This window comes from Thrips palmi, unplaced genomic scaffold, assembly GCF_012932325.1.
Source record: "Thrips palmi isolate BJ-2018 unplaced genomic scaffold, TpBJ-2018v1 HiC_scaffold_2, whole genome shotgun sequence".
Taxonomy (NCBI): domain Eukaryota; kingdom Metazoa; phylum Arthropoda; class Insecta; order Thysanoptera; family Thripidae; genus Thrips; species Thrips palmi.
In genome coordinates this window covers 9,448,399-9,471,203 of record NW_023144629.1, presented here as the reverse complement: position 1 = coordinate 9,471,203, position 22,805 = coordinate 9,448,399, and the positions used below count along the sequence as shown (strand labels likewise).

Genomic DNA, 22,805 nt, shown 5'->3' with positions numbered 1-22,805 from the left:
CATTCTGCAAAAATTAAGTGTAGTACCACCCTAACGCCAATGACTCATGAACTTCGCACTCGGATAACGGATGGCGGCTAGGTGTAGTCGAGGGTTCGAATACCCGGCTGAGAGCGTCCCTTTTTTTCAAACAAGAAATTGTTCTTTGTTTCCCTTTTTCACACTGACCCTACGCATGGGCATGTAGTGGCCGCTGATGACGGCAGTGGAAATGAGAGTGTCGCCTTATCAGCAGGGTCAGGAGGTCAGGGGTCACCCCCACTCTCTCTTTCTCTCCCACTGCCATGCTGACTGCGGACTGCAGACTTCCCTGGCCAAAGCCTAAAGCCTCAGTCCATCTTGAGGAGGCCGGTTGTGCCAATGCCCTCGTGTTCTTATGACTTGAAGTACTATGTTGCATCAAGGAGTGAGGTAGAAGGAAATGACAGTCTCTTTAATAGGTTTCAAATTTTATTTATATAAAACAAAAAAAAATGATTTGCATAAAAATACTAAATGTTCTAAGCATATGATCTTTGTTTGTCTCTTTAAATTGGATGCTGCACAGTAAATTGCAACAACAGAAATAATATGGAAAAAAAAGCAAACTTATCACAGCAACTTTGGAAGTACCAAGCTAACAGGTAGAAAGAAAGCATCATACAACACTTTTGTGTCATAAAAGATGGTAGCACAGCTGCAAACTCATGAGATTGAAAGGTACTTCCTTAATTTCACAACAAGTGAATGACTTCTGACTTTTAAAAAAACAGTAACATTGTTTTAAATGTGTTATATTTGTCCAGATCCTTGAACGTAAAACAGTTCAAAAACTTTAGTTAAAATACTGAAGCTAGAAATTTCTACCTTGTTTCCTTACTCAGTCATCAATCAAGACACATACCAATTGGTTGTTTATAAACAGGGAGCACACTTTACACACAAAGTATGACATCATATGGACGATATAAGTCATTAAGATTAAATTAGTCACATTGTGAAAGATACAAAAGTAACTGCCTTAGTGAAATTAAACAAGAGCGACATTAAAAAGTATAACATGAGACACTTGGCATAGTGTAAGCAGATAACAAAGCCCATTCAACAAAAAATTCCCCAAAAACACAAAAAGAAAATCACCTATTCTTCCAAATTTTAATTTACTGGACAGGCCAAGTTAGATTAAACCTTGTAGTGCTTGGTCTTCAAAAAAGTATTTCCCTGGGTGTCTCATCCACGTGTTCTTTCTTATCTTAAATAGTAAATTGGTATTTGTGCCACCATCAGCACAGAAGCATTTATTATTTATTATTCCCTACGTAGATTATCAAGCCTAGCCTGAAGGTCGGCATCAGCATCAGACACAGTTGGTGACGAAGCCCCACCACCACCGCCACCAGCAGCTGCCGCAGCAGCAGCAGGAGTTTTGGATGAAGAAGCTGCCAGTGATCCAGAGGCTTCAGGGAGTCCTGATAACTGGTCTGTTAGCTGCAGGCCAAGCTCATCCAGCACCTGAGATACAACGGCATCGCTGAACAGACAAAAAATTAACGGTATTAAAGAAAGCTCTAACAATTTAAAACGTCAGTATTCCAGAAAATGAAAAACTCACGTTTCTTCTTCATCGCCATCATCTTCCATAGCATCATCCATGGCTTCATTCATTATTTCCTCTTTCATATCCATAATCTCTGACTGCTTTTCAAACTCCTGAAGGATCCTTTGGATTTGTGGCAGGTTCATTTGCCTGAAGAGAAGAATGCAACATAAATTTAAAGCTCCTGTTAGCAGTGCACAAGTAAGCAAGATGAAAAAGCGACCAATTCCTTACCGGTTCATATTTTGCATAGCCTTTGTAACACCCTTCATGGCCTCGGCCATGGAGTTTTGGGAACGAAGAGTCTGGATTTTTAAGGATACTCCTTGGATATTGGCTTTCATTAGCATGAATTTTTTCACATATTTGCGAGTGCGAACTAAGTCTTTGGCCATAATCTTCACAGAATCCTGTGATCAAATTTAAAGTTACACAGTGTGGGAATAGTGGTCATCGAAGATAGGAAAGGGTGGGGTTTATATCTGACACGCTGAATGGCACTCACCATCTGGCCTTCCTTTGCCATCTTTTTGATATCCATAATTATTTTCTTCTCCTGCTGCTCCATTTTTGCTTTCTCTCTATCTAGATCTCTCATCGCTCTGTTCAGGGCCCGCTGGTTCTGACGCAGCATTTCCTCTGGCGTCATGCGACGGCCAAACAACCATTCGAGAGGCATCTTGGTAAAGGATTCTGCAACAAAACAAACAGAAACATACCTTGAAATGCTAGAATACCTCACACTGAAATTTTATAACATGTTGCCATTTAATGTTAAAGCCAACAACCATAGTTTACTTTTGTTTCTCGATAGAACAAGACAAGCTTCACTATCAGGAAAAAGTAAATTAAATAATTAACAAACGTGATAGTTTAAGAGCAAATTGTTAAATTATGAATCACTGATGACGAGGGCGAAGAATGACAACAAAAGGAAGGTACTTGCAGCATAACCTCACCTGTCACTCCCTAGTGAGGTCAAATAGAGGCAGGGGGTACAATCCTCTGCGTAGCCAAGGAACCTAATTTCGTGTCACTTGCACCAATGAATGATTGGAAGCAAGTAATAACAATGACAAAAAAGGTACTTGTGGTAAAGTTAAACAAGAAAAACAAGTGCGTGTGAAAACAACAGTCGAACTGGACTCGATGCTCTCGAGACCCGCTATCGAGTCTCGAAAGTTACTTCGACTCAGCTCAAACGAGTCAAGTTCACAAAATCTACAAAACGTGATATTTTCTGTTTTTAAGGCATATCCTGAGAAATTTTGACTGGCTGTCACTGGATGCATCAGCTCTGCCTGTTTTTTATGGTTTGTATTATACTCCTTGCAATGGCATTAGGCATTGAGGCTAACATTCTTAGCTGTGTGATGGATTAACACGTTGTTCAAGGGTTATGTTTTCTGTTGTATATCACATGTAACGTGTGTATTATTTGGTTCTGAGTATGAATGCTGACTTATGACATCAATCTCCAACGATGTGCAATGAAATTTTCATCTTTTTTTCTGTTCTTTTCAGATAACTCTTTGATAATCGTTGTTTTAAAGAAAACAATACTCCACCATGAAGAAGACGAAGGGTAAAAATAATAAACCTCCAATGAACTTCGATATGGATTTTGAGCCTCCCCCACAAGATGTTGAAAAGTGGTACACATCGGTATGTAACTGTCTACGCTTTGTGAATTCAGTCAATAAATCATCATGGAAGTTTTGACAAAGAAATATTTCAAATTTTAGCTTCCGGCAGACCCAGAGGAGTTTCCTTCGTGCCCTACTGACAAATTAGAACAACTGAAAGAAGAAGCAAAAAATTATTTGATCTCTGATTCAAATGGATATTCCATCAGTATGTGTATTTAGAGTTATTTGACTTGACTAACAAAATTTCAACGCTCAACATTTTTTAATTTCTCTTCTTTAGAGGCTAGCAAGAGCTCAGAACAGAACTGGATGCGTTCGGTTATGGCCCAGGGAACTGGAAAAGACAAAATGGCAGCACTCACCATCATGATACAGGAAAAACCCTTGTACAACATCAGTGCATTACAATCTCTAATAGGGCTTATAAAACTAGGAAAGAAAGAATGTGCAAATTGTATAGGTAAAAAAAAGTCTACCTTCCTATTTTAATTTAGTAATATTTAATTTACTTGTAAACTCCTATTTATTTCATGCTTTCTTATTTCCAGACACATTGGTTGAACTGTTTGTTTCTGATTTGTTACCACCTGATAAGAAACTGAAAAAGTTTTCTCAGAGGCCTCTTATGTTACTCGATAAATTAAGCTCTGGGAACCCTGCTGGCCGGCGCCGGCGCCTAGTATTGTGGTATTTTGAAGACCAGTTGAAAGATACATACAAAGTCTTTCTTGATGCTGTTAGACTGATATCCACAGACTCAGTAGAAGCAAACAAAGAGAAGGCCATCAAAGCTTTGGGCACACTTTTGGGGTCCCATCCGGAGCAGGAAGCAGTAAGTAGATGTGTTATTCCCAATGTTTCCATTTTTAAGAAAAAGAAGACAAGTCTTCATATTCCTTCATTTCCAGACTCTATTATCAATTTTAGTGAATAAAATGGGTGACCCTCTTAAAAAAGTAGCATCCAGAAGTATGCTATGCCTCACACATGTTTTGAGTAAACATCCTAACATGAAGGGTGTTATAATCAATGAAGTTGAGAAGCTGCTTTTCAGGTAATTTTAATCTCAACACTTAAAAACCAGTGTCTTTTTCTTCAGTTACCAGACCCTTTCAGTGGGAAATGTGCCACTTATTTTGTGTTTCTTAATGTTTTTAGGCCAAATGTTGGACACAAGGCTCGCTATTATGGAATTTGCTTTTTAAGTCAGATCCTCTTTACTAAAGCCGATGCACAAATAGCAGCAAACATTATTAAATTATATCTTTCCTTTTTCAAAGCTTGTGTCAAACTTGTAGGTATCACTTTAGAATTTTGTAATTATTTGATGTGCAATGACCAGCATATTTATTATTAATTACTCTTTACAGGGAGATGTTGACTCCAAAATGTTAGGTGTTCTTCTTTCTGGTGTCAACAGAGCCTACCCTTACGCTAAAGAGGCTATGGATAGTATTTCAGAACAACTAGATACACTTTATAAGATAGTTCACATTGCTCCCTTCCATGTTTCTCTGCAGGGTTTGACTCTGTTGTTTCAAGTTTCGGATTACAAAAATAATGTTTCAGACAGGTATGTGGTTCATGCTTTATGTTTCAGATATGTTACTTGCATTGTGTACAAGTTTTCACTAATGTTCCTTCTTACCTAATATCTTCATCACAGGTTTTACTCAGTTTTATATCGTAAATTACTAGACCCTGCTCTTGGTAATGCATCTCATGCCCCTATGTTTTTAAATTTAGTATTCCAAGCCTTGAAAAAGGATGAAAGTGTTCCCAGGGTCAAGGCATTTATCAAAAGATTATTGCAAGTAAGTGTTTATTGGGTTACCATTTCTATATAAATTTCCCAGGTACAATTTTTTTTAAACTTTCTTCAAATTTTAGGTTTGCTGTTACCTGCCTGTGCCAATGGCTTGTGCCACCTTATACATGATATCACAGCTGTGTCTCAAAGATACTCTCAAAGCGTCAAGTTTTCAACCAAACATGGTAAAGGAAGAGTGTGAAGTAAAGCCTTCAGAGGCTATGTCTGCTGCTTTATTAGAAGATGACTCCGAAGATGAACACTATGATGACGTTCCTCTTGATGAAGTAAGTTCAATTTTAAGATGGTACAATTATCTATCTTATCACAGGTAGTTTATCTTATCTTTGTCGGGGTATTTTCTCGTGATGTGAGACAGTTTCTATTTTGCTGCAGAATGAAGCCGCAAAGCAAAAAAAAGTCAAGAAAGCTTCCAAATCGGACCAGACTGTTAAAGATGATGCTGCGTCAGCTGCATGGGTTTATAAAACTAACAGCTCAAACAAATCTAAATCAGATGGGTATGACCCAATGCACAGAAACCCTTTGTATGCTAATGCAGACCTGAGTTGTTACTCAGAACTGAGCTTTTTGTCTCGCCACTTTCACCCGACTGTTGCCCTATTTGCTTCTCATTTAATAAATGAGGAAGCAAACAGTTATGATGGGGATCCCCTCAAAGATTTCACTCTAGTCCGCTTTTTGGAACGCTTCTCATTCAAAAATCCCAAAAAGCTGCCAGAAAATGTTCCATCTCTGTTTGCTAAACGTAAAAAGTATGCCTCTACTGGAGTGAGAAGTTTGCCTGTGAGATCTGAATCCTATCTCAAACAGAAAGAAGATAATGTGCCTGTGGATGAAAAATACCTTTTCACGTAAGAAATATTGTAGTTACATCATGCATTTACATGACTGATAGAATGGAGTTAAATAACAATTTGCTTACAGTTACTTGCAGAACAGAAGAGCTGCTGCACCAGATCAAGATGATAAGGACAGTGATGCAGAAAGCATTGGTGATGAGGAGTTTGATGGCATTCTTGATAAAATGATGCAGAAGAGAGGCTTTAAGAAGGACATGGATGAAGATCTTGATTTGAATTATTCTGACATTGATGAAGATCTGGACTTTGCTGATGAATACACTAAGAATATGACATCAAAGAAGACGAAAAAGAAGTCGGCAGAGGGTGAGCATTGTAACATATGTTTCATTTGTGTAAGATTATTTTGTTGCATTAGCAAATAATTATGATTTTCTTTCAGATGATGATGGTGATGATATTAGCGGCAGTGATGATGAAGAAGAAGAGGAGGGTGATGATGAAGGTGGGGACTTTGGTGATGAAGACAATGATGACTTTGGTGATGAAGACGAGGATGACTTTGTTGACGATGGAGGAGATGATGTTATTCTGAATGGTAAAACCAAGCGCAAGGACAAAAAGCAAAAGGACTTTGATGATTATGATGATGAAGAAATGCCCAGTGACTTTGACGATTATGATGATGATGGTGAAGACATTGACTTTGGAGATGATTCGGAAGATGAAGGTCCAAAGGCTGTGAGTCTCGTTTTGTTTGCTTTTATGTAAAATTGAACACTTTGACTATGGTTTAATTGTTTTTTAATTCTTTTTCTAGGGTAAGAACCGTAAAAAGATGAAGTATGATGATGTATTTGCATCAGCTGAGGAGTTTTCAGAATTGATAGAAGCAGCAGGTAATGCCAGAGATGGCACCTCTTCAGCAGTATCAAATAAGGACAAAGCATGTAAGTATATTACAAACAGTGCACTCCACATTTTATTTTTGAATTGACATGAAATAAGTTAATTCTAAGTCTAATAAGTAAGCTCTTTCTTACCAATTTTTCTCTTTTCTAGCTTTCAAGCAATTGGACTGGGAAGCAAAGAGAGACCGGTCCATGAAAGGTTTTGGGAGAAAGGGACCTGGGAAGGGAAGCAAGAAGGGAAAGGGCAAGCCTGCGGGAGTGAAACGGTCATCTTTCAAACCCAAGAAGAACGGACGGCGTTAAACTTTCGACCAGCACACTTGATTGTAAAATATTTTAATAATAATTATAATGAATTCTTCAACCTCCACTTGTCGTGCCTACTCAAGTCACCTCACGTCCCTGAAAATTTCAACTAAATTTCAAAACCTAACCACGCGTCAATATCACAGGGTAGACCGAACAGAGTTGCAAGGTGTGGTTCCGAGGCAGACAGACAGACGGGCGGGCGGGCTAGCCAGGGCGGGCTAGCCGGGGCGGTTGGGGGGCGGCGGGCGCGCCAGCTGCACTGCGGACAGCGCGGCGGACAGCATGGAGGCCAGCAGCGCCTTGCTGGCGAGGTGGCCGATGGCGGCCAGCATGAGCGCGGCCAGGGTGCCGCCCAGGAGCAGCGAGGGGCCCACGAAGTCCCACTGCTGCCGGCGTCGCGGACCGTCGTCTGCAACAAGGGGAAGGCCCGCGTCGCATCAGCGTCAGCCCAGCGAGCGCTCTGTCTCTCTCGCACCCTCACGGAGAACCCCGTAAGTGCGAGAGAGACAGAGCGACGGGACGACTCTTGTAAATCGCTGTTTTCCTCCAGCCGGCTTACCTTGACTGACGGACGTGTCCTTCGGGTCGGACAGGTCTCTCGCGTGAACGGAATGTCCTCTCGGGACGTCCATAGCGGCGGGGGCGGCGCGCTTCTGCCGACAACGAAAATCGCGAGACTTGCGTTACCTCTGCTCAAGCGCGAGGTGCTTGGAGCGCCTGCGCGGTAGGCAACTCTCCTCCTCGCGTGTCTCGCATTGCCTACCTCACAGGCGCTTCACAGTGGGCCAGGAGACTTCACTTATCGGTGGATGCGGTTCTCAACGCTTTTTGAGTTGCAGAGTCGCTAAACGGGCCTCGAACCGAACGTGTGACCCCACCAGTGGATTGCTCTCCGAACGAGGAATCCATTGGTGGGGTCACACGCTCGATTCGTGTTGCGTCAAGTGACTCCAGAGCTCAAAACGCGTCTCGAGTTTTGTCTTTGGCCCACTGTGCGCTTGTCCAAGTTGCGGACTGGCCTTGGCCTTGCCGTACCTCAGAGGCGACGGCGGATGCGGCGCTGCCATGGCGGGCGGCTGCAGGCTGCAGCACGTGGAGGAGGGCGAGGACCAGCAGGTGCAGCAGCAGGAGCCTGGAGAGCTGGACGGCGGCCTCGCCTCGAGCCGTCATAGCTCCTGCCCTGGCGACGGGGCGGCCGGTGGCGACGGGGGCGGCGCTGAACGTTGGCACTTTGGACGGCCAGGGGTCACATCACGGTCTCCAGGGCCTGTCCCGGGAGCAGGGTGGGCAGGGTGCAGGTGTGCGCGCCGCGACCACCTCAAGCCGGCGACTGTCGTCCCACGGGCGCTGGGCGACGCCGGGCGAGCTCCACGCCGACGGGGGCGGGGCCGGCGGTCCCGGGGCGCAACGGGTCGGAACCAACCGGAGTGGCCGCGGCGGCGCGCGTCAGCCAATCATGGGCCTCGATGATCTTCGTCTTGACGTTGACGTCACTGGGGAGCGCGGCGACGGCGGACTGCGCGGCTCGCCGCCACCCGCGAGTTTTGGAAATGGCGTTGGCTTGGCGGTCGAGGCCGCCAAATTGCAACTTGGAATGATAACGGGTGGATGAGTTGGACCAACACTGCGAACACTGCCTGATCCACAGAGTCATTCCCGAGGTCCGACCCGACAAGCGAGAGAGAAATCCCTATCCCTAGCCAGTCGCCAGCTCGCGCCAGCTCGTCCCTAGCCTACATCGGCCCCGAGTCGGCGATGACGTCTCGCTTGGTTACACCGTGGTTAGCGCGACGTAGGCAAAGCGCAGCCATGGCGCAGCCAAAGTGGGTAAGCTGATTGGGTCGAGGGTCTTGCTTGGTGGCGTGCGGGCTGTGCGTCCTGGACGTCCTGGACTCCAGCCTGGCCATGGTTGGAGCGTGACGGATCCCGCGCACCGATTCCGAGAGTCGCTCCCGTCGCTCTGTCTCTCTCGCACTCATGGGGCGTCCCGTATGAGTGCGAGAGAGACAGAGCGACGAGAACGACTCTCGGAATCGGTGTGCAGGCCAGTAATACCTCGGAAGCGCCCATGACGTGTGTCGGAGACTAGGCCAGCTGGGACACACAGCGACAAGCATCGCGACGTCGGACACTTTCCTCCAGGCCGGGTCGCGCTCCGCTGACGAACCGTCCTGAACCGTCCCAAATAAGGCCCGGTGCCTCCGCGTCTGGGGCATTAGGTGTGTCTGTGCGTCTCTCTCTCTCTCTGTGTGTGTGTGTGTGTGTGTGTGTGTGTGTGTATTTCTGGCTTGAGGAACATGCAACTTGACAAAAAATAATCCCCTAGTCCGGCAGAGCTTTTTGGAAAAAGAAAAATGTATTTCAAGGCGCCTTTGTCACAAACGTCTCGACGGCGACCACCACGGAGGTCGCCGAGACCGTCGTCATGTTGGCCACGACGGAGGCCGCCGACGAGTAGGGGTCGGACGCGGCGCCGGTGGACGTGAAGGAGGACGCCGTCGTGGCCGCGCCCGCGACGCCGCCAGCGCCGCCAGCGCGCCCATCGCCGTCTTCGGCCTCCAGGCTGACGCGAAACTGCACCACCACCACGAGGTACGTCACCATGGTGGACAGCACCTGGAACGCCGCGCCGAACGCCACGCCCAACGGCAAACAAGAAAATGAGACAGAAAAACAATTTGAGGTGTTTGGTCGTCACGGCGCCTTCTCATCAAGCACGGGGACTCGACCCAGAGGGCTTCTGGGTGAAGGGAAATGATTCATTCTCTCTCGTTTTTTTTTTTTGCGAGCTCGTCGCGAGTCGCTCTGATTTGCCTGTCTCTCTCTCTTTTTCTGGTCAAAGTGAGTCGTTAGTTTTGGGGTTACCGCCGTGAAGAGCTGCCTGTTGACGACGGTGATGCCCGACAGCGAGACGTCGCTCGGCACCTCCTGCACCGTCGCCACGAACGCCTCGATCTGAAACCAACATTCGATAAATAAATCAATAAATTATTACCGGCTTCATTGAAAAGTGTCATCGAATTTAGGGTCGGAATCCACTTGCCATGTTGTGGAGGTCCTCGCCCACCAGTGGCGTACGTTTACGGAAAGCCATCATCTCCTGCATGGCGCCCGTCTTAAGCTGCGGAAACAAATTCGTTTTCGTCGTTCTGTCTCTCTCGCACTCGTGGGCGTCCCGTATGGGTGCGGCAGACATAGCGACGACAACGACTCTTGGAATGAGTCTGTCCCGGTGCACAGTAGGCCAGATGACCGGTGGAGGCAGACAAAATTCGAGACGCGTTTTGAGCTCCACAGTGGATAAATGACACTCGAACCAAACGTGTGACCCCACCAATGGATTACTCATTCGGAGAGCAATCCCTTGGTGGGGTCACGCGTTCGGTTCGAGTCCCATTTAGCGACTCTGAAGCTCAAAACGGGTCTGAAATTTTGGCCGCCTCCACCGGCCTTCTGGCAAATCCACTGTGCGGTGCTCACCGCCCTGCCGACGCGGTGGCCCGAGTCGCAGACGACGTAGAGCACGGCGCCGCTGAAGACGACGCCGGCCACGAGGCTGGGCAGGCGCGCGGCGCTGCGCGTGGAGTGCGACAGCTGGCCGAAGAGCGCGTACAGCGTGAGCGTAAGCAGCACGAAGTGCGCCAGCAGCAGGAAGCCGAGGCACAGCGTCATCGCGGAGCCCAGCGCCGTGGACAGCGACATGAGGCGCAGCGTCTGCAGCCGGCACGCGTCCACCTGCGCCGCCACCGAGCCGGGCCTCGGCGCGGACCGCGACAGCACCCTGGCCAGGTGGGCGGCCGAGGCGTGCGCCGCGGCGCGCAGCAGCCGCCCGTGGAGGTACCACAGGCTGGCCAGCAGGGCGGCCAGCACGTTGGACAGCACCAGGGCCAGCACGACGACCGGGGGGTGCAGCGGCAGCTGGCAGCTCGCCACCACCGCCTCCCACAGCACCACCACGGCCAGCATCTCCAGCGAGTCCCTGGACGAGAAGGGCCGCAGCGTGGACAGCGCTCGCCCCGACCGGCGGGCGAACTCGGCCTGCGCACAGTGGGCCAGAAGACCGGTGGAGGCGGCCAAAACTCTAGACGCGTTTTGAGCTCCATAGTCGCTAAATGGGACTCGAACCGAACGTGTGAACACTGTTAAAAATTGTTGTTTTAAAACAACAAAACAATTACCAACCTCGACAACGCTGCTGTTTGTGAACAAGTTTGCTTGTTTTAAAACGACGAATTCGTTGCTAATTATTTTTATGACTTATGCTGTTTCAAAACAATATTTTGCTGCGTACAAACAACCCGGACAATCTAAGAAGTGGTTACTGCGGGGTAACCGGGACTCTACTACTACTCGTTAGTAAACAACAAAAGTCATTTGAAAACAACTTTGATCATTAAAAAAATTAGCAACATATTTACTGTTAAATTACAACATAATTTTTAACAGTGAACCCTCCAATCGATTGCTCTCCGAACGAGGAACCCATTGGTGGGGCCACACGTTCGGTTCGAGTCCTGTTTAGCGACTCTGGAGCTCAAAACGCGTCTAGAGTTTTGGCCGCCTCCACCGGTCTTCTGGCCCACTGTGCTGCGGGCCGCGGGCCGTCAGCAGACTGATTCCGAGAGTCGTTTCCGTCGCTCTGTTCTCTCTCGCACTCATGGGGGCGTCCCGTATAGTTGCGAGAGACACAGATCGACTCTCTGAATCCGCCTACTGTTTTCTTGTGCCTCTTCTCTGATGACTAGTCCGACAGTGCAACACTCGAGCCCGCACCTGAAACTTGTTCCAATCGTGGAGGTACTCGGTCAGCCGCACCCTCTGCAGCGCGTACAGGGGCAGCAGCACCACGGGCACGCCGCACTGGATGTACACGAGGTACTTGATGATGGTGCCGTCGAAGTCCTGCTCCTCGTCGCGCGCGCGGTGCTGCGCCGCGGCGAAGGACATCACCATGACGGCGACGACGGCGACGTACTGCAGCGCGCTGAGCGCCAGCCACAGCGACGTCGACGTCCCCTTCGGCTTGCCGCCTAAAAATCCGACGAAAAGGGCTGCGCATTTCAGTCGCCCGATGTCTCCCAGACTGTGAGAGTGACAATTCCGTCGTTCCGGCTCTCTCTCACGCCTCTCGGGCACGCCCCGCAGTGGGCCAGAAGACCGGTGGAGGCGGTCAAAATCCCGGACGCGTTTTGAGCTCCAGAGTCTCTGAATGGGCCTCGAAGCGAACGTGTGACCCCACCAATGGATTGCTCTCCGAACGAGGAATCCATTGGTGGGGTCACACGTTTGGTTCGAGTCCCATTTAGCGACTCTGGAGCTCAAAACGCGTCTCGAATTTTGGGCCGCCTCCATCGGTCTTCTGGCCCACTGTGCTGTGCGCGGACCTCGGCACTGCCGGTGCATCGGGTAGAAGCCGACGGCCTGCATGGCGAACCAGACGGGCCGCAGCGCGTAGTACACGACGTCGTCCTGGCGGGGCGCGGCCAAGTCGGCCGCCTCGTCCGCCGTCGCCACCAGCTGGGGCTTCTCGTCGGCCGGCTGTACCCGGATCAGGACGGGGTAGTCGGACGGGTAGGCCGCCATGCCGACGGGGTGCTTCGAGTCGGCGAGCTCCGGTCTCTGGGTCGCAGTGCCGCGCACAGTGCTGGGGCGAGCAGCCGCCCCCGGAATGTAGGCAGCGAGGGGATGGGCGTGGCAGTGTGGGCGCAGCCATGACGCAGCCCCAGGCTGATTCCGAACACGGCGGTTTGTCGCGCTGTCCCTCTCGCACTCACGGGGCGTGCTCCAGAGGCGCGAGAGAGACAGAGGCACGAAGCGCCGTTCGGAACTGGTCTGCTGGCTGCCCCTGGCCGGCCATATGTTTGCCATTGCCATCCATATTTAAGCAAGGTCGCGGTAATTCCCCTGCCGCCCCTGCCGCGCGTGACTCTTTGTCTCTCTCTTTGCCTCGCCATTCTGGAGTGGCCGTGACCCAGTGGCTGCTTGCAGACTGATTCCGAGAGTCGTTTTCGGCGCTCTGTCTCTCTCGCACCCAAACGGGACGCCCCATGCGTGCAAGAGAAGAAAGACGAAAATTACTCTCGGAATCAGTCTGCAGTAGTTGGTGCATCGGCGAAACGGAGTCGCCAATGAGGTCAATGTCTTTTCTGGTCGTCGTTCCCCATCAAAGTCTGCAGAAGTGGACTCATGGAAAAGAACTAAAGTCCTACTCCATGGTGGACTTGCACGACTGCTATGCATGAAGACAAGTCAAGTGTGCGTTTAAATCGATGTGTACCGTTCGCCTCTCTCCCACGCCTTTTTTCCTCCTCCTCTCTCTCTCTCTCTCTCTCTCTCTCTCTCTCTCTCTCTCTCTCTCTCTCTCTCTCTCTCTCTCTCTCTCTCTCTCTCTCTCTCTCTCTCTCTCTCTCCCTCTCTCTCTCTCTCTCTCTCTCTCTCTCTCTCTCTCTCTCTCTCTCTCTCTCTCTCTCTCTCTCTCTCTCTCTCTCTCTCTCTCTCTCTCTCTCTCTCTCTCTCTCTCCGTATGAAACCGCACAGCCCCGATGGGATGCGGCCGTGGTCCTAGAGAGGTGATGTCCGCTGCGGTTCAATCTTTCAAAGAAATCGCGCCACCGTGGCCACGTGTCATACCAACATTGCAAAACGGTATCTTTCCATTAAAACGAGTTTAACTTAACCCAAGGGATTGGGCAGAGCTTGCGTTTGTCATAAGCTGTTCAGTGTATTATACTTTTATCTATTTATCAAGTTTTGTCTTTTTTTCGCCTCTTGAGTAATTTTCTGAAAGTTTCGTAAGACAGTGGCCCCCCTACCCCGCTTCGTCGTCTGTTCTCTCGCGGTCGCCGACCGAGCATCGTAGCGGCGTGTTTTTCTAAAGTCACAAATTTTGGAAACCTTTCGCCTCCAGAAACTTGACAATGGATTCTCTCTCGTCCAGTCAATTATCGGGGCTCAAGAGTGAAGAATTAATGGATCAAATTAGGCAGCAGCTCGCAATAGCCAATGCTCAGCTAGTAATCCAGGTACTATAACCTATTAAATCTGATGTATTTCTTTACTTCAATTATGAAATTTGTATTCCTCTGACCGAAATTTCAACCCGTATCACGTTTAGAAATTAGAAATAAAGAACGGATTTTGATGCATGTGAATTGTACTATGATAAGCTTTGAAGATAATCATCACCTCATGAATATTCTTTTCGTTCATTTTTTCTTAAGTAGGATACTCAATTTCATTGCTGCATCACCACCCAGGGTGTCTATCTCACATTCTCTCTCTCCTTTGTTTTCAGAAAATGACAGAGAAGTGTTTCACTAAATGCATTTCAAAGCCAGGATCTTCCCTAGACAACTCAGAACAGGTACTTGCCTTAATTTATCATTACGGTTCATGTATTTCAACTGTTCCCATCTCACACCTGTTTCTTTCTTCCTTACAGAAATGTGTAGCAATGTGTATGGACCGATACATGGATGCGCATGGTGTTGTATCAACTGCATATCTCAACAGATTGCGTCAATAAGATTAATGTTAATCAGTCTCATCACTTTATTAGAATGTTTTAGTACGTGGATCTTACAGTCAGCATTTCATATGTTCATCTATTGTTAAGTTCTATTTTCTGATTGACTGATATCGACAGATGACATTCCTCTCTACAAAGTCTTTCTGATGTACTCCCTCAAAATTTTCTGTTGATCAATAACTCACAATGATCAATTATATTGTCTCAAAACCACTAAGCTTCCTGTATTGTATGTCTTTTATGTCCTTGTTATCTACAAAAGTAGTTTTCCATGCAGAAAATTATTCTAGTTTGGGTGCCCGTGTACATTTGTGAGCATTTATGTTCAGATAAACTTAACAACAAAAATTGTGACTCTCACTTATATTAACACCAAACTCTAATATACTAGGTTACAAAGTCAGTCAGATATATACACATATATAAGGCAATAAATTAATGATTTCAGTAGTGGTATGACTACCAGTGAAAAAAATTCATAGTTCACACACAATCGTAAAAATAAGTTACAAATTTTGAGCAATCACAAAGTAAAGTTGATTTGTTAGATACCATGGTTGTTCCTCTTGAAATTTGTTGAAAAGATTTTACACTTCTTCAATATAGTCAGCAAAATTACTTCTGATGTGGGATATAGTAGCATCAACAGTGTTCTCCTGGAATAAGAGTTGCACACACAATACTTTTTGGTAAAACAGAAATAAATACGGAAATGAGGAACTATTGGTATTCTTGGTAAACAACTTACAGTTGAAGCTGTGCTGTTCAACAAGTCATCAATTCCAGAGTTTGTATTGTCATCAAGGTCTTCACTAATGCTACCAACTGGACTGTTTGTTGCTGCTTTGTCAGAAGTTTCTTTCTCTGCACTATCCTTAGTCAACTTTTTCTCAGATGACTTTTCCTTTTTAGGGGGGTTTTGTTTATTACTTGATTTGTGACTTAGGCTGTGGCTTTTGCTGTTCTCATTTGTGGCACTGCTGCCTGTAGAAAGAAAATCTTCTTCATAGTCATCATGAATACCTAAGAAAAAACAGAACAAAACATGACAAAAAATGGTTTTAATAGAAAATACAGTATTGATGAGTGCAAACCCCACCAGTACCAATTCATACTACCCACCTAAACTTGCAAAATTTATACTGGCGGCATTATTGAAATTTCTTCTTTCATGGAGGTCATCCAGAGGTGGCAAATCATTCAGGGATGCCATAGAATTCTTACCATCACTCTTAGATGGTTTGTTCTGAGAATGTTTCCCTTCCACATTTTGCTTCCTGATGATAAAATCATACAATTGTTAAACCAATTCACACTGATAGAAATACAACAGGTGTAACAGATGGCACTGACCTCTCACCCATTCCAGATTCATTGGGTTTATTGGAATTTTTGAGGACTGCATCTTTATTAGCCAATACTTTGGTAGAATATATATTGATGTCTTCTTTATTTGCACCCTCAGGTGATTTGGTATCTTGTTTCTCTTCCAGTTTAATTTGAGATTCAGAAGAAAGAAGCTGTACAGGGGACTGTACCATTTTGTCATTTCCAGCGCCATCATTGTTTGAAATAACTTTCACAGTTGGACCCTCTGAAGTAAATGTCCGATCCAAAGGCAGAAGAGAGACATTGGGGCTTTCAACACTTGCCTCGCTTCCAAGACTTAGATTATGAAATAAGTTTCCACCAGTTAATGGCTTTAAGTTAGGTGTACTGGTGTGGGTATTCCCCTAAAAAAAAAAAATTAAGTTAAATTTTGACAGTCTATTTTAAGAATACCGCACATAAAACACACAATTAAATACCTCTTTAACATCAGTCGAAATACCACCAGATTCCTGAGCTAATTGTAGAATGTGACTCAAGAGGGGTCCTTTCTTCCCTGTAGGAAATACAAAACTGCAGTGAAGGAAACACAGCAAGAAAGACCAAGATTTAAGAAAAAAAAAGAAAAAAAAACCTCAATGAAAATATTACCATTTAGATTTTGTATTTGAAGGTCCTTCACTAGTTTGTTTCGGCCACTATACTCATACCCTTTGCCGTGGCTTGTTTCCGTATTGTATACTGAAAGAGTAAAATCCAACTCAAGGTATTCCAAAAATTCTCGCACAATACAAAGCCCAAGGGCAGCTTGTGGAGACTTCAAATATTCTTTCAGTGCTTTGTTTTCAAATGGACCCTGGAAATTCATTCATCTTTAATAATTTATGAATATCATTGATAAACACTTTCTTTTGTTCAAGTCTGAAGTGTGAGTAAATTTAAGAGTAACACTGTCAAAAGAAATCGTAAAAAGCTCTGTATTTACCGCTTTGTTCTCTTGCTCTTCGAGGGCAAGAAAGACACTTGCCCGAAGTTCTGCCTACAAAAGAACAACAAAAAAACAAAACAATATGATAACAATTTTAAAAAACATAAAAAAGCACAAGCGTATGGTGGAGGCTATCCACAAGGAACAATGCACAAACACAGAGGCCATCAATTTGATTATGTTTGGTGAAGTTCATGAAAATTTAATCTGTGTCCCTGTGCTACAGGGAAGGGTCAACAAACAAAATGTAAGATGAAAAAAGGACAACCTACAGTTCGTCACAAAAATAAATTGAGGCCACAGAGGGGTATTTAAACTTTAGTACAGCAGTTAAAATTAAAAGGCCGGTCAAAACAGGAAGATGACGGGCAGTCCTTAACCATACCAAATTGCCTTTTACAATGCAAGCCTCACCCGAATTTTGGCCAAAACGCCATTATTTTCCAGAGTTTTTGAAACCAAGTCCCGCAGTTCCGTATCCTCTTCGACAGACATTGCCTCTTTTTTCAGAAATTTAATGCCAAACGTTCTGGCACCAAAATCGCGGGTCAACGGCAAAACACAAACAAAACAAAACACTCTCTACTGCCTCCTTCTTCTGTTTTTCTGTTCGTGCGTCGTCTGCTCGCGCGGGAGAAAGAATGTAAACATTGTACACCCCCGGGAGTTAATTAATCCTACCAAGGCTCAATAAAAGTAGTTTCAGCGTTCTCTAACTGTTGCATTGCTCTCGTATTTTAGTCTAAACTGTCCGCTCTCCAACATGTCACTTGCCCAACTTCCTGCTGCTACTGTGAAACTGATCACAAGTTCTCAAATTATAACCTCCACCTCAAGCGCTGTAAAAGAACTTTTTGAAAATGCTCTGGATGCAGGGGCTACCTCCGTCGAAGTAAAATTGGTACGTTTGAGCTTGTGCGCCTATCCTTTAAAAAAAATCCTCAAGTTTTAAGATGACCTTTTTTCTTTGCAGATAAATTTTGGCTTGGACCGCATCGAGGTTAAGGACAATGGATCTGGAATTAGCAAAGAAAACACTACCTGCATGGCACTTCCACATTACACCTCTAAAATTTCCAATTTCACTGATTTAGGTAAAAGAATTTCAATGCCTTACCCCATGTAGTTACCCAAAAGTTCTAAAGCAACTCTCATGTGAATTTGTAACGAATTTGCAGAGACACTTCAAACATATGGATTTCGAGGTGAAGCTTTGAATGCCTTGTGTCGGGTTGGACAAGTCACACTGACAACTGCTACAGCTTCCGACCCCATGGCTACGGTTTATACATTGGATTCGTCTGGAAACATTTGTGGGACTAAACCATCACATCATGTTCAAGGTATATTTCAGTTACTTCTCACCCTGATTTTCCTTTCATATTGGTTTTCATTTTGCTCCGTTCTCTTCCCCAGGTACTACAGTGACAGTGTCAAATCTCTTCAAAAACCTGCCAGTTCGACGCCAGCTAATGGGTTCTAGTCGCAAATCACAGGAAGAATTAAAACAAGTTGAGTCTGTTGTGAAATCTCTTGCAGTCATCAAACCCAACGTCCGTGTTACTCTTTCTCATAATAAATGTCTCATATGGCAAAAGACACAGTGCTCAAATTTATCAAATTCTTTTGCCCAACTTGTGGGCTATTCAACAAGTCAACAGATGGAAATGCTGTCCTTAAAAGTCAATGAAGAGGTAAATGCCTTTATTTTGCCATAAGTCTCACAGTATATCAATATCAGTTGTTTAGTTTGACTCCAAATAATTTAATGGCACAAATTAATTTTTATTTGAATTTTTTTTTTTTAGATTTCTGTTGAAATGCTTGTTCCCAAAAGGAACTGTGACATTTCTATGTTAGCTAAGTCAACTCCTGTTTTCTCTTTCATTTTTGTAAATGAAAGACCTGTGTTAAACAAAAAACTTATCAAGGTAATTGAAGTTTACAAGTTTTTGGGCTTTCTATCTACCAGGGGAATTTTGTAACTCATATTTTACCCTATGAATGTTCTAGGTCCTCCATCAACAGCTAACAGTTAAATTTAAAGACAATTTCTCTCCCAGGAAATTTGCAGTCTGTATGTTTTCAATAAGTGTAATTCCATCCAGTGTTGATGTCAACTTGGAACCAAACAAGACTAAAGTTTTAATTAAAGATGAGGTTTGTATTAATAATGCTACTTCTGTTATAAATCTAATGAGGCTCTTAAATAATTTTTTCTGTTCAGGATGTAGTTTTGAGTGAAATTGAAAAGCAGCTTCAAATCTACTACAGTGTTCCATGTCCTGAAAAAGAAATTGGTCCAAATGAACCTGTGAGAGAGAAGAGGGAAGATCTTGCCCATTCACCACCATTATTGGATTCTGATGAAAGTGGTCCTACAAAGAAAAGGAAACTGGAAGATGAAGATACTTTGGATGATCTAGCAGTTTCAGCTGCACATAAAACTCACCAGTTACCAGAAACTAATGAAGCATTGGATTCGCTGATAGAGTTAATGGACTCAGACAATGACTTTCTGGTAGCTGAATCTGAAACAAAAAGAGTGGAGCCTGATGAAAAAACTTCTCAGAGTTGTCAGCCGACAGGCATAATAGATGATAGACCTCAGAAGACGCATAGCAATAACAGTGAATTTACATTCTCCAGTGCTTGCTCTGTGACAGAAGCTTCTAGAGAAAAAGAAAAACTTGTCGACGAAGATTTAAGAGACCCCATGGAAGCTGAACATTGCCACATCAACAATGATGATGCTGATGGTGCTGTTTCTGCCTCAAATCATTTTGAACAACAGAAATCAAAAATTAACTCTGAAAGAATTCAGGCTGAGCAAATTCCAAATGCAAATGAACTGGGCAGTTTATGGGAGGATGTTTCCACTAATGACATTGATGACATGAGTGTGTGTCTTGATGCCTTAGAATTTGCGCCTGAGGCCTCTGCAGCAGACAAGTGCAATAGGGCAGTGAATGGACAAGGAGCTGGCATCGTCGGAACAGTAGAGTGGAGCATGGGGCATGTGAGTCTACCTAAGGGGGACACCATGAAGGTAAGATAAACTCAACCCAAATATTTCATAAACCAACTGAAAACATCATTGATGATTTAAAAAAAATTCAAACAGGGCTCTGGTGTTCTCATTGGAAAACAACCAAGAAATGCAGCTGATAGGGAGGAAGTGGACACTGGTACATACCAAGTGAAGCAGTTGGATATGTCTCCCACTGCGGCATCTGTTGAAGACCATCTCGATGGCCCTTCTATGGAAAGACACAACAAAACCACGTCTCTGAAGCTTGAAAGCCCACAGAAAAGTCCTAAGGCTTTCCTCTCACCAAAAAGTCCAAGGTGTGTGTTGTACAAATTTTTAAAGAGACTGAGTCTTGACTTTTGGAATCTTATTTATTTGTGTATGGTAATTACTATTACTACCATTCAGTTTTGTTAGGTCTTCTGACCATCTCAATAAGACTTCACCGGGGATGGATAGTTCACTTCAGAGTGTTAGCAGTCAAATGGGAAGAAGAGAGTTAGCTGCTTTCACCAAATTTGCACGTGAAGCTCGTCCTCAAAGTAAATTGCTTTCACTTAGAACTTTTTTTTTTTTTTTTTTTTTTTTTTTTTTGGAAATCCAGAATAATGTTTTATGTAAATCATTTTGAAATTTACAGTCATCCTTGAAAATCCTGGTATTGCCTTTACACATGTTGCAACAATGCTGTCAGATAAATGGCAATCCCTTTCTGATACAGAAAAAGAGCACTATGAAGAAATTGCAAGAAAGACAGCTACTACAAAAAAGGTATTAGAAGCACTCAGCTGGGGATTTAATAAAATTGTTGCTCATTTTTACTGAATCCTTTGTACAGATTTGGAAGACTGCAGATAAACAGAAGAAATTGGAGTGGGTGAAAAAGCTTCCAGAAAAACAGAAGATTGCTAAGCCATCAAGGCCCCCAAGGAAAGAAACACTAAACAGTATAAGTGTAGATGACATCAGAGACAAAGTCTCTAAGGCATCCTTGTCAATTGAGAGGTATTGTTTACTTCTGTTCCCATTACCATCCTTCAGACTATATGAAAGTGGTATTCTCATATTTAAGGAGTAACCCTGTTTTATTTTTTAGAGGTCAACAATTTTATGAAAGCAAGTCAGGTATTTGTCTGCTCGGACAGCTTGAGCCAAGCGGAACTTGGGTTTGTTTAGAAAAGTCTGTGTTGAGTATCCTGAACCATAGTCGATTGCAAGAAGTGGTCATTAATCATCGGCTCTTGAGCACATATGCTCTTCCAATGATACCCCTTCCCTCCATTCAGCGTTTGGACCCAGTGTAAGGCTTTTTTTAAACACCATAGTAATCTATGTCTAGTTCAATGGTTATACTAATTTGTCTAATGCATCAACTTTGATTTAATTCATGATCTAGAATTTTGGGTGAAGCAGCTTGGAAAGTCCTGGTGTCCCTCCCATGTAAATTTGACGAGTTAAGGCAAACCAGGGTTATTTCTGCTGATATTATTGCGAAAAATGGTTTTAAAATTGAGATGTCCGGAGGTACAGTATCCATATTTTTAAAATGGCCGGATAGCTTGAACCTTCTTCTGACAGTGGCTTGAAAGATTATGCGACCCTCTTTTTCCTTTTTTCCGACAGATAATCAACATGCCAACCTAACCGAGGTGGCTCAGGCACTGAATTATTATGGTGTGAAAGAACTCAAAGAGACACTAACACTTGGCAGTACTTGGTCTGTAGTAGAATTATTTGATTGTCGCCCCCTCCGTGTGGCCAACCACATCAAGGTAAGACCTCAATTAATTGTCCCTTCATCACATGAATCTAATTAATCATCATTTACCCACATGCTTCTTTCGTTCAGAGTGAAGCAATGAGAATTTGTCGTAAATCTCCAACAGCCCTGAGCCGAACAATGGTTGAAGAACTTTTAGAGTACTGGAGAACTGTCATGCTCCCTAAAGATGTCAACTGCCTTCACGCCAAACCAATTATGGCCCCTTTATACAACCTTGTTGAAAAGGCCAAGTTGTGTCCGTAAATCTATTTTACACTGTTTATTTATCTAGTTTTAAAATGAATCCAAAGTTTAATTTTTGTTACATCGCATTGTCTTTGGTGCTTCCCTCTGAGTCCACCAGCACGGGGGTGGGTTGAGCCGCCCTCCAGGATTGTGCTCTGCTCCACCAGCCCCAAGTTTTTCCGAAGCCGCATTGCCCCCAAGATATTATCGGAAGTCCTCTCGGCCAGACGTTGGCTAAAAATAGCTCGGCGGAGACTCACACTTCTCGTGTTGGAGGGAGATAAATCGTGAACATTGTTGGGTTGGCACGCGTGGCGCTCGGAGCCTAGTGAGCTGCGGAGAGGGGGAGTGGACACGCCACTGCCACAGCCGATAAGGAGCAGAGGACAGTTTATTTTTCCCCCCAAGTATTTCTGCTTTTTGATCGCCTGCTAAATTGAATTCGCTCGCAGTGCGTAACGCGGGCGGGCCTGCTGTTTACCGTACTCGCTTTTCCAGAGAGACAGAGCGACGAAAACGACTGTCGGAATGAGTCTGCTGTCGGCTCGAGGCCGAGGCCCGCACAGTGGGCCAGAAGACCGGTGGAGGCGGCCAAAACCCCAGACGCGTTTTGAGCTACAGAGTCGCTAAATGGGACTCGAACCGACCGTGTGACCCCACCAATGGATTGCTCTCCGAACGAGGAATCCATTGGTGGGGTCACACGTTCGGTTCGAGTCCTGTTTAGCGACTCTGGAGCTCAAAACGCGTCTAGAGTTTTGGCCGCCTCCACCGGTCTTCTGGCCCACTGTGGCCCGCCCTTCCAAGGCCTTCCCTCTTCGAGTACTTCCCTGACAACAGAC

At 45.0% G+C, this 22,805-nt stretch overlaps 7 protein-coding genes across 10 annotated transcripts; 3 read left to right on the top strand and 4 right to left on the bottom strand.

Annotated features, from left to right (window-relative positions):
* Positions 1 to 432: 432 nt before the first annotated feature.
* LOC117647063 (charged multivesicular body protein 2a) lies at positions 433 to 2,716 on the bottom strand. Of its 3 annotated transcripts, none has more exons than XM_034388552.1 (5): positions 2,536 to 2,716; positions 2,082 to 2,269; positions 1,811 to 1,986; positions 1,592 to 1,726; positions 1,288 to 1,510 (listed from the first exon to the last, which is right to left on the bottom strand). In XM_034388552.1, the coding sequence occupies exons 2-5, from the start codon at positions 2,253 to 2,255 to the stop codon at positions 1,288 to 1,290; spliced, it is 708 nt and encodes a 235-aa protein (XP_034244443.1). In that variant the 5' UTR covers positions 2,256 to 2,269; positions 2,536 to 2,716. The 3 variants fall into 3 exon arrangements, with proteins under 3 accessions (XP_034244445.1, XP_034244443.1, XP_034244444.1); XM_034388553.1 differs by lacking the exon at positions 2,536 to 2,716 and adding an exon at positions 2,375 to 2,514; XM_034388554.1 differs by lacking the exon at positions 2,536 to 2,716 and having other exon boundaries at positions 433 to 1,510; positions 2,082 to 2,255.
* An 18-nt stretch (positions 2,717 to 2,734) lies between these two features.
* On the top strand, positions 2,735 to 7,140 carry LOC117647062 (CCAAT/enhancer-binding protein zeta-like). Its single transcript, XM_034388551.1, has 15 exons — positions 2,735 to 2,889; positions 3,101 to 3,241; positions 3,322 to 3,430; positions 3,506 to 3,685; positions 3,774 to 4,057; positions 4,134 to 4,279; positions 4,384 to 4,519; positions 4,596 to 4,798; positions 4,892 to 5,039; positions 5,116 to 5,322; positions 5,432 to 5,910; positions 5,984 to 6,225; positions 6,302 to 6,600; positions 6,680 to 6,809; positions 6,922 to 7,140. The coding sequence occupies exons 2-15, from the start codon at positions 3,146 to 3,148 to the stop codon at positions 7,071 to 7,073; spliced, it is 2,811 nt and encodes a 936-aa protein (XP_034244442.1). The 5' UTR covers positions 2,735 to 2,889; positions 3,101 to 3,145; the 3' UTR covers positions 7,074 to 7,140.
* LOC117647065 lies at positions 6,886 to 8,391 on the bottom strand. The gene is made up of 3 exons (XM_034388555.1): positions 8,115 to 8,391; positions 7,639 to 7,732; positions 6,886 to 7,488 (listed from the first exon to the last, which is right to left on the bottom strand). Exons 1-3 carry the CDS (start codon positions 8,247 to 8,249, stop codon positions 7,298 to 7,300), a joined length of 420 nt encoding a protein of 139 aa, XP_034244446.1. The 5' UTR covers positions 8,250 to 8,391; the 3' UTR covers positions 6,886 to 7,297.
* Positions 8,392 to 9,401: 1,010 nt separating this feature from the next.
* Positions 9,402 to 12,032, bottom strand: LOC117647500 (gustatory and odorant receptor 63a-like). Its single transcript, XM_034389256.1, has 6 exons — positions 11,853 to 12,032; positions 10,560 to 11,117; positions 10,123 to 10,200; positions 9,945 to 10,034; positions 9,611 to 9,695; positions 9,402 to 9,415 (listed from the first exon to the last, which is right to left on the bottom strand). The coding sequence occupies exons 1-6, from the start codon at positions 12,030 to 12,032 to the stop codon at positions 9,402 to 9,404; spliced, it is 1,005 nt and encodes a 334-aa protein (XP_034245147.1).
* A 1,858-nt stretch (positions 12,033 to 13,890) lies between these two features.
* Positions 13,891 to 14,824, top strand: LOC117647056 (mitochondrial import inner membrane translocase subunit Tim13-B). The gene is made up of 3 exons (XM_034388540.1): positions 13,891 to 14,101; positions 14,374 to 14,442; positions 14,521 to 14,824. Exons 1-3 carry the CDS (start codon positions 13,997 to 13,999, stop codon positions 14,602 to 14,604), a joined length of 258 nt encoding a protein of 85 aa, XP_034244431.1. The 5' UTR covers positions 13,891 to 13,996; the 3' UTR covers positions 14,605 to 14,824.
* A 131-nt stretch (positions 14,825 to 14,955) lies between these two features.
* LOC117647055 (FGFR1 oncogene partner-like) lies at positions 14,956 to 17,513 on the bottom strand. The gene is made up of 8 exons (XM_034388539.1): positions 17,339 to 17,513; positions 16,922 to 16,975; positions 16,588 to 16,792; positions 16,416 to 16,492; positions 15,961 to 16,340; positions 15,730 to 15,884; positions 15,356 to 15,630; positions 14,956 to 15,263 (listed from the first exon to the last, which is right to left on the bottom strand). The coding sequence occupies exons 1-8, from the start codon at positions 17,417 to 17,419 to the stop codon at positions 15,195 to 15,197; spliced, it is 1,296 nt and encodes a 431-aa protein (XP_034244430.1). The 5' UTR covers positions 17,420 to 17,513; the 3' UTR covers positions 14,956 to 15,194.
* A 33-nt stretch (positions 17,514 to 17,546) lies between these two features.
* On the top strand, positions 17,547 to 22,044 carry LOC117647054 (PMS1 protein homolog 1-like). 2 transcript variants are annotated; one of them, XM_034388538.1, is made up of 15 exons: positions 17,547 to 17,825; positions 17,898 to 18,018; positions 18,103 to 18,267; positions 18,341 to 18,618; positions 18,733 to 18,855; positions 18,938 to 19,084; positions 19,152 to 19,973; positions 20,049 to 20,272; positions 20,373 to 20,497; positions 20,596 to 20,726; positions 20,794 to 20,960; positions 21,052 to 21,255; positions 21,352 to 21,479; positions 21,579 to 21,727; positions 21,805 to 22,044. In XM_034388538.1, exons 1-15 carry the CDS (start codon positions 17,688 to 17,690, stop codon positions 21,979 to 21,981), a joined length of 3,099 nt encoding a protein of 1,032 aa, XP_034244429.1. In that variant the 5' UTR covers positions 17,547 to 17,687; the 3' UTR covers positions 21,982 to 22,044. The 2 variants fall into 2 exon arrangements, with proteins under 2 accessions (XP_034244429.1, XP_034244427.1); XM_034388536.1 differs by having other exon boundaries at positions 20,364 to 20,497.
* The last annotated feature ends 761 nt before the right edge of the window (positions 22,045 to 22,805 follow it).